A 9,781-nucleotide genomic window follows, 5' to 3' on the forward strand; every position below is an offset into this window, starting at 1 on the left:
TTTGACTTTCAACTAAAAAAATTTATGTTTGAAACTTACATATGTAATCTGCGTGTGAATTTGTTTTAATTAACCTATATGTCCAAAAAAATTAAATTATTTAATTTGCACATGCTAAACACATTCAAATTACTGAAAATTATCATTAAACATTTAAAAATTCAATGCATGACGAATAAATCCTTCTTAATCAATTTTTTTAAATAATAATGAAAAAAAAATAAAAATAATTAAACTAGTTGCGGGTTCCCATGCACATGGGATTGGTTGGCACTGCAAATATATTAAATAATATAACAGATGGGGATGAACCATATAACTTTATTGCAGAATAAAAAATAATTTTTGTAAAGACTTCAGTACAAGCCCACTACCTTCCTGCAGCTTTATACGAAAATCCCTCTGCAGGCTTCAATCCAGGTCCCACCCACTAATCCAGCAATTCGTAGCCTATTCGTCGGGTCTGCCTTGAGCAGAGTGATGGATTGCACGCGGCCATCGCCGGAGTTGCAGGAAAAATCGCTGCTTTTTGCGGCGGCGACGATGGCCGGCGTTCTTCTTTCTCTGTTAACTCCGGCGACCGCCGCCGTCGCCTACGACCACAAGGTGATTATAATAAATGGGCAGCGGAGGATTCTCTTCTCCGGCTCCATTCACTACCCGAGAAGCTCTCCAGAGGTGACCTTTGTTGGCTTAAAGGACAAAAATGGCTTCTTTCCTTCCTTTCTCTGTTTGGCTTTTATGCACTAATGCCTCTGATTTCTTGTTTCGGGGTTTCGGATTTCTTTCAGATGTGGGCGGATCTTATAGGGAAGGCTAAAGATGGAGGGCTGGACGTTATACAAACCTATGTGTTCTGGAACGGCCATGAACCCTCTCCTGGACAGGTTCGGGCTCCTCTTTCCCTTTCTCTTTTGACAAATTTTTAATGACTCGATGAAATCAGTTATTCAAAAAAATAAGATGAGTTTTATAAATACCAAAATTTTGAGTGTTAAGCTTCTCATTATTTTTTCTTTCAATTCACTGATTCTATTATTTTTTTTAAATATATATCTATTTATATATCTTAACCCCAAAAAATTTATATTAGGGGAATAATATTTTAATATTTGAATAAAATTAAATATATTATTATATGTATAGAAATTAATCAATATTTTATTTACATTTTATCCTATTAATATTTTATATAATTATATTATATTATATAAATATATATACTATAAATTATTAGGTGATACAATATATAGTGAATTTAGTTGTTATCTAATAATACTCTTAATTTAATTAACATATAATATTTATGTTTATTTATATACAATTTAATATTATTAAATTAATTTATTTAAAAAGAATCATTTTTATGTTTATTTTAATATTTGATTTTTATTTGAAATATTATTATAATAGATATAATGATTTGTGTACAATATAGTAATACTAAATTATTAGATAATTCCTTTTTTCTCTTTAATTTTTGCAGTATTATTTTGAGGACATGATATATCTGGTTCGATTTATCAAAGCAGTTCAGGCAGGTGTCTTACCGTCACCTCCGCATGCCCTACATCTGCGCTGAGTGGAACTTTGGGGTTAGTTTTCAAAAGGAAAGAAACTTTAAAAAGATTTGAGATAACAAATAATTTTTGATTTTCAATATATATACCTTCTAAGATTATAAAAAAATTTTAAACTCTTCCTAAAAAAAATAATCAGAATATTTTGTTCCTTTTTTCCATTTTCAAACTAATGCTTCTTTTTTTTTAGCAATATTTTCTTTTCGTTTCATTTGGGACGGCTTTCTTATGGCTTCTTGAAAAAAAATTTTAAATAAAAATTATTTTTTTTATTAAAAAATTGCTTTAAGAAACTTTAAAAAAGCCGTCCCAAACGAAGCCTTAAATTAAAATTATTTTTTGAGACTAAATTTTGTGAGTCAAGCAGAGGATTTCCAGTTTGGCTAAAATATGTTCCGGGGATCAAATTTCGAACTGATAATGAACCTTTCAAGGTATAGATTCAAAACATATTTGTTTCTTTTAGCCAAAACCTACCTTTCCTTCATTCTTACTCAATTGCTTTATTCCAAAAAGATAAAAAGACTGATTTATTAATGGAAAAAATTTGTATGAGAATATCCACATATGTTTTTGGTCATGGACTTTATAATTATTAAATATATATTTAAATGATTATGATATTAATTATTTATATTAAATTCATCTCAAAATATATTCAAAAAAGTTAAACTCATTAATTTTGTTTTGTTAAGACATCATGAAAAAACCTTTTTCTTCACAAATTTACTAATAAATTTTGTCTAATTATATAATTAACACAAAATTTAATATTTACAATATTTTAATTTTTTAAATGACATAAGAATATTTATAGCATTTATTTATTTAAAATAAATATATTTATATACATATATTTTGATATATAATTTAAATAAAAAGATGCTATGGTTGTAAGCATAAAAGATATTTTTTTTGGGAAATTAGCATAAAAGATATTACTTTCATAAATAAAAGTGCATTGATATGTTTGTGAAGTCCCTATAAAGAAGAAATATATTGTGGAAATAGGCTGCCATGAAGAATTTCACTGTAAAGATTGTCTCCATGATGAAGTCTGAAGGACTATTCGAGTGGCAAGGTGGCCCCATCATTCTCTGTCAGGTAGGTATCTTTAAAAACTGAGAAATTATAATGCAAGGTTACTGGATTGTCTGGAGACAAATAAGGATGCGCCACATCATCCGGTATACAACTAAAAAGTGACGTGGCGCGTCCTAATTTGCCTATGAACGGCGTTCGGTGACCACACACAATAATTTCTCTTCTAAACTTCTGCTATTTTATGATGTTCACTATAATAATAATAATAATAGTACTAATAATAATAACAGGAAATTGCTGTTTTTATTCTTAAAATTATATAGATTGAGAATGAATTTGGACCATTAGAGTGGGATCAAGGCGAACCGGCAAAGGCCTATGCGGCTTGGGCTGCACAGATGGCTACAGGACTCGACACAGGTGTCCCATGGATCATGTGTAAAGAAGATGATGCTCCTGATCCTATTGTAAGCAGTTCATATGCCTTCTATAATGGCAACCTGTATAATTCATAAATCATGAGGCTTTAAAAAAGGGAAAAACCCCAAAAGAGTTATTTCAGTTTTCATATACATCAAATTTAGATTTTATTTTGGACAACTTTCTTATTAATTTTTAAAGCAGCTTTTTAGGTACAATAAATGTTTTAAATAGAAATTTTTGTATTAAAAATTTGCTTTATAAAGTAATAAAAAAGCTTTCCTAGACGAAAGCTTAGTTTTAAAGTACTACATTTCTTCAACTTTATCATTTTGACTATTCAAGATTGATCACAAATAGTCTCTTTGAGAATAAATTAAGATCAATTTTATATAATCAATTGACGAAGGTTTCATTTGGGATAACATTCTTACTGTATTTTAAAGCAGCTTTTTAATACGAAAATTTCGCAAATAAATTTTTTTTATACTAAAAAGCTGCTTTAAAAAATCAGTAAGAACTATCATGAAACTTTTTTTTTTTGTAAGTATATTATGTTTTAAGTTTCTACTACATTATATTATGTTATTCTAAGGTCACATGGTCATGACAGCATTCCATTTATTGTAATCTGTTTTGTAATTTTGTTCCTTATAAAACTTTTTATTTTTTGTTTATAGATCAATACCTGGAATGGGTTTTATGGTGATTATTTCAGTCCAAATCAACCTTACAAGCCCACCATGTTTACAGAAGCTTGGACTGGCTGGTAATTATTTCGATATTCTTTCTTCCATAACATATACATAAAGTTTACTTCAAAAAAAAAGTTTTTAAGAGTTGGGTGAGACAGAATATGATTCGGCTAGTAAACTACAGGTTCACAGGGTTTGGAGGTCCAGTGCCACACCGGCCTGTTGAGGACTTGGCTTTTTCCATAGCAAAGTTTATACAAAAAGGAGGCTCTTTTGCTAACTACTATATGGTCAGAATTCCATATTTGCTGATTCAGTGGCTGTATTGATAGATATGTACGTGATAATGGCGAACTAAAGTTATATATCCATTTTTCATTCAGTACCATGGAGGAACAAACTTTGGCCGCACAGCTGGTGGCCCTTTCATAGCAACTAGCTATGACTATGATGCCCCAATTGATGAATTTGGTGAGCCAACTTCAGGCTTCGTTTGAGACAGTTTTCGTACTGCTTCTTAAAGCAACTTTCTAATATAAAAATTTTAAATTAAAAAGCTATTTTAAGAAGCAATAAAAAAGCCGTTCCAAACGAAGCCTTAATCTCTTATCCTAAACTATAATTTAAATCTCAAGTCCTAATTCCTAAGTTCATAACTCTTCTAATGTCTATGAATAAAAATTCTATTTTTAAAAAAAATTATGAAGATATATTACTTTGTTTTATTCACTAGGACTTTTGAGACAACCAAAATGGGGTCATTTGAAGGATTTGCACAGAGCAATTAAATTGAGTGAAACAGCTTTGATTTCTGGTGATCCTATTGTGAAGACACTTGGAAATTCTCAAGAGGTATGGTTATATGTATTATGTATTAATGGGGTAGAATTAATATGGAATGAAAGATAAATAGGAACTGAACTAACTATTTAATTCATTGTCTTATTAGTCACATGTTTTCAGGTCAAATTCTGGAGATTGTGCGGCTTTTCTTGCCAATTATGATACTCAATTTTATGGCAAGGTTACTTTTAATGGACTGCATTATGATCTTCCACCATGGTCCATTAGCATCCTTCCAGATTGCAAAACCACAATTTTCAATACTGCCAAGGTGAGGTTTTAGTTGTACTTAAAAAGCTCTTCTAAGTTGATGTAAGCTTCATTTGGGACAGAAAATTTCTTGAACTGAAAATTTTTTATACAAAAAAATTACTTTAAAAAGTAGTAAGAAAGCTGTCTCAAACGTAAATTCTTTATTCTGCAATTTGTTTTCTCTATTCTACAATTTGTCAGAAAAATCTGCAACCTTCAAAATCTAATGAAACACTGAAAGAAAATATCATGTTGCTTTTACAGGTGGGAGCTCAGACCTCACTGATGAAAATGAATCCTGTTGGAAACTTCTCTTGGCTATCATACAGTGATGACATCAATTTTGATGATGATAAGTCATTCACCTTCGTGGGATTATTGGAGCAACTAAATGTAACTAGAGATAGTACTGACTACTTATGGTACAGGACAAAGTGAGTACTAGACATTTCTTTGCCTTGAATATTGTCTGTATATTCAAAATCAATAATTTTGATAATGAATATTGGATCAATATTTGTTGTCCTTTCATTTCAGTGTTGACATTGCTGAAAACGAAAGCTTTTTGAAGAGTGGAGCCTATCCAGTTCTAACTGTGATGTCTGCAGGTCACTCTTTAAACGTGTTCATCAATGGGCAGCTAGCAGGTTAGGCAGGTTCTTCAATCAAAACTAATGGTGGCAGAATTTGTAATTGTTGGCTAAATGTTTGATGCTTATCAAAATATGGCAGGCTCGGCTTATGCTGGTTTGCAGGATCCAAGACTCACATATTCTGGAAGTGTGAAGTTGTGGGCGGGCAACAACATAATTTCTATCTTAAGTGCATCAGTTGGTCTTCCCGTAAGCTTTTATTAGACTCATTCATGGTGCACTTTTCTAATTGAAGCACCTAAAATTTACTATAATTTAAGATCGATGATAGAATGAAGTTCAATAAATTGAACTCAGAATGTTGGAGAGCATTTTGAGTCTTGGAATATTGGGGTTCTTGGTCCAGTCACTTTAAATGGTCTCAATGAAGGAAGGAGAGATCTTACGTCGCAGACATGGACCTACCAGGTTTTTCATCTTAATATCAATCATCTGGTTTATTTTTTCACCATAGAAGCTCATAATTTTCTTCTTCTCTTTTTAGATTGGTTTGAAAGGAGAAGCTCTAAATCTTCACACTCTTAGTGGTAGCTCTTCAGTCGAGTGGGGAGAATTACTCCCAAAACAACCATTAACATGGTACAAGGTGATTGCTATTCCAAAAGATATGCATATTAAACATTATAGTATAAAATGTATGATGCGCAATCTTTTCTTATTCTCCTTCTTACAGGCCTTTTTCAATGCACCAGAGGGAAATGATCCATTGGCTATTGATATGATTAGTATGGGAAAGGGGCAACTGTGGATAAATGGGCAAAGCATAGGTAGATATTGGCCTGGTTATATTGCAACTGGCGATTGCAGTCCATGCGACTATCGCGGAGAATTCAATGAGACCAAGTGCCAAAGCAATTGTGGAGCACCCTCTCAAAGATGGTAAAATAATGTTCAAACACTACTTGCACAAAACTTGTTAAACTAAAGTTTCATTTGGGACCCTTTTTTTTTTTTTACTATCTATTTTTACGGTAGGAAAAGAAGCTTTTTGTCAAATCTCAGGTACCATGTTCCTCGCTCATGGCTAAACCCAACAGGCAATTTGATGGTCTTGTTTGAAGAATGGGGTGGAGATCCGACTGGTATTTCCATGGCAACTAGGAATGTAGGAAGTATTTGTGCTCATGTGTCTGAATGGCAGCCATCCATGATTAGTTGGCGTACTAAAGACTATAAGAATCCAAAGGTCCATCTATCTTGTGAGCAAGGAAAGAGGATGACGACTATAAAGTTTGCCAGTTTTGGGAATCCTCAAGGAGCCTGCGGTAATTACTCAGTTGGAAACTGCCATGCCAATAAATCCTACGACGTGTTTGTAAAGGTAGATTTTCCTTCCTTTAATGTAACTCTCTATAGGAAATTAAGTCCTTTGAAAGATCTAAACAAAGAATGCCTTGTCTATTTGTAGAAATGCCTAGGACAGCAACTGTGCTCAGTGGCAGTTATTTCTGAAGTTTTTGGAGGAGACCCATGCCCAGGTGTATTGAAAGCTTCTGCAGTGGAGGCCATTTGTGAATAAGGCCATTATGGCTACATATACTAAACAAAATAAGGTCTGAATTTCACCTTTATCTCTTATGAACATACACAATTCAGTACAGATTTCTAAAATCTAAGATTCAAAGAAATATTAGTACAGCTTCCGGAAGCGAAGTCATGGTTTGCAAAAGATGATCACAGGTTGTAAATACATTATTTTGTTATCGTAAGTAATCGAAATGCTTAAAATTTTGGATAATCGGAAACATTGATTCAAGAATAATTTCTTCATTCATTCGAATATATTTATTGAAGTCTACGTAAAATTAATTGACTTCAGCCTTTGATGTCATTTTCTATAAAAAGAATCAATGTTTCCAATATTGGCCAAGTCATTGAACCGATTCGACGATTGGTTGAATGGTTCAATCTGATCATATAATGACATTGTAATTCTATTACATACTTAGATATTAAAAGATCCTAATAATTTATATAAACATTATGCCATCTTAAATATTTAAGAATAATTTCTTTCAGTATTCAAATATTTGTAGAATTCTTCAATAATAAATGCATATAAAATCAGCTAATCAGAACAAGAATTAAAATCAAAGTATAATATAATTATAGTAACCTTAAATAAGGTGGGAGTTGAATCGAACCAGTTCAATAAACTTAGTTCACTTCATCTCCTAGCATATTAAGGCAACGTTGTGCGTGTGTCGTGGTTTTTTGCTGAAATCGCTCTGCTAGGATTTCAGCCGCTTTGAGTTCTCTTTTTCGCTCCACGTCCGGGAGGGCCTCTCCCTCCCTTGATGGACTGTTCCACCTCCGATTTTCCACCACTTCCTTCTTCTTCGGTTCTTGGTCCTTCTCCTGGCAGCCTAACCTTGGCTGGTAATAGAGGGCCTACTTAGGCTGCTAATGTCTCGGCTTCTTCCGTCAAGCCTGCTACTTTCCCGGTCTCCTTCTACTCCCCTCCTCAAAAGCTTTCCTTTAAAGCTGAAGACTTGTTTGAAGGCAAGAATATTTGGACTTCCGCTCTTATTGGGTACTCTCTTGGCCCTCGTCCCTACTATGAGAGACTGCTCAAATCCATGCAAAGGCTTTGGACTCTAAAAGGTTCTATGACCCTCCTTTCTCTTGTTGATGGCTTTTTCTTGTTGAATTTCTCTACTGAGGAAGATCTTGAAATGGTACTCTCGGGAGGCCCCTGATTCCTGTTGGGAAAACCCTTCATCTTGCAAAGGTGGTCTCCAAAGTTCAAGCCAAAACGTGATGAATCTGCTCCGATCCCGATCTGGATCAAAATAGTAGATTTCCCTCTTGCGCTTTGGACCCCAACTGGCATTTCTAAAATTTCAAGCTTCATAGGCATACCGATTTTTGTAGACTCTCTCACTGCAAATCACACTAGACTAACCTTTGCAAGGGTATGTGTTCTTATCACTAAAGACTCTGTTTTGCCAGATGAAATACCGATAGACATTAATGGTGAAGATCTTATTTCGAAAGTGTTATACGACTGGAAACCAGAAAAATGCGAAGGGTGCGGCTCTCTGATACACCCTTTCTCCTTATGCCCTAAAAACCCCAATCCACAACCTGTTTTACCCCCTCAGCCTCCCAAACCTAGGGGACACAGCACCTCTAGACCTCAATCAACCCGCCCCCATCGATCTCCTTCCATTCAGCCCCCTTCCAAACCAAACAACAACACTGTTGTTCCCAATCCCACGCCCACAGTGACCGGTCTCCCTCCTGTTTCTCTTTCTGGACAGCTTCCTCCCAACCCGTCAAGCACCATTAAACCTCCTCCTGTAACTATCCCTATTCCTCCACCTGAAGAAAACCATCATTTACCCAATCTTAACTCTCCCACAGAAGACTCTGCCTCTTCTGGATTCCAGGCTCCTCTCAGGATCCCGCAACCTCCCAATATTATTCTCTTAAATAAATTTGCAACTCTTCAAGCTGAAGACCAAACCCCGGCTGACTCTTTGGAAGACTATCTCTGAAGCAGATTCTGCTTCATGTTCTAACACGGAGGCTGATCTTTTGATTACCAAAGGTAGAGATATTATTGTTCATAACACCAGGTCATCGGTAGAAAAAGGAAAGTCGCCTAATAAGTCAAAGCCTCCCAAAGGGAAATCGGCCAAGAAGGCCAAATATCAATTTTCTTAATGTCTCTGCCAACTATTGCTAGTTGGAATGTAAGGGGTTTTAATAACCCAAACAAAGTAAGTTTTTGCAGATCTTTGATTAAAGATCAAGACCTCAAGATGTTATGCATTTTGGAAGCCAAAGTTGCTATCTCTTCTATGGAAGATTTGTCGTTTCTGCGTTCTCATAGACTTTTTGAGAATGAAGCAGTAATAATTTTTTGGATTCTACACCTGGTAGAATTTGGATCAAATGGGACAATTCAGTGATTTCTTTTCAACAACTCTTCACCTCTTCTCAACTTATCCATGGAGTGATATCGGTGGGTTCTTTTCCCACCAGTTTACATTTCGGTTATCTATGCTGCTAACACTATGGAGGAAAGGAAATGCCTTTGGGACAACCTTTTAGACAATACCCCTCCTTTGGATCAACCTTGGGTGATCATGGGAGACTTTAACTGCTGTCGTTTTGAATCTGAAAAAATGGGAGGTTCTTTATTGACTAGTAGTAGATTGGGAGAGCTAAACAACATGATTGTTGACCTTGATTTTGTCAAACCCCTGGGCATGGTGGACTGAGTTGACCAAGTCAACCTTTGACTTGGTCAACCCAAGTCCTAATGGGTCAATTTTGACCCATTAGG

General features: G+C 34.5%; 1 protein-coding gene across 1 annotated transcript; it reads left to right on the top strand.

Annotated features, from left to right (window-relative positions):
• Positions 1-325: 325 nt before the first annotated feature.
• Positions 326-7,213, top strand: LOC110097198 (beta-galactosidase 2). The gene is given in 20 exon segments (XM_028692567.1): positions 326-678; positions 792-887; positions 1,487-1,546; positions 1,548-1,595; positions 1,940-2,014; positions 2,592-2,684; positions 2,948-3,091; positions 3,725-3,813; positions 3,924-4,029; positions 4,123-4,210; positions 4,473-4,591; positions 4,689-4,853; positions 5,099-5,268; positions 5,372-5,481; positions 5,567-5,676; positions 5,785-5,895; positions 5,972-6,073; positions 6,161-6,366; positions 6,490-6,808; positions 6,896-7,213. Coding segments are annotated over 20 exon segments (2,520 nt in total). The 5' UTR covers positions 326-480; the 3' UTR covers positions 7,007-7,213.
• The last annotated feature ends 2,568 nt before the right edge of the window (positions 7,214-9,781 follow it).

Source organism: Dendrobium catenatum, unplaced genomic scaffold, assembly GCF_001605985.2.
Source record: "Dendrobium catenatum unplaced genomic scaffold, ASM160598v2 original_scaffold_231085, whole genome shotgun sequence".
Taxonomy (NCBI): domain Eukaryota; kingdom Viridiplantae; phylum Streptophyta; class Magnoliopsida; order Asparagales; family Orchidaceae; genus Dendrobium; species Dendrobium catenatum.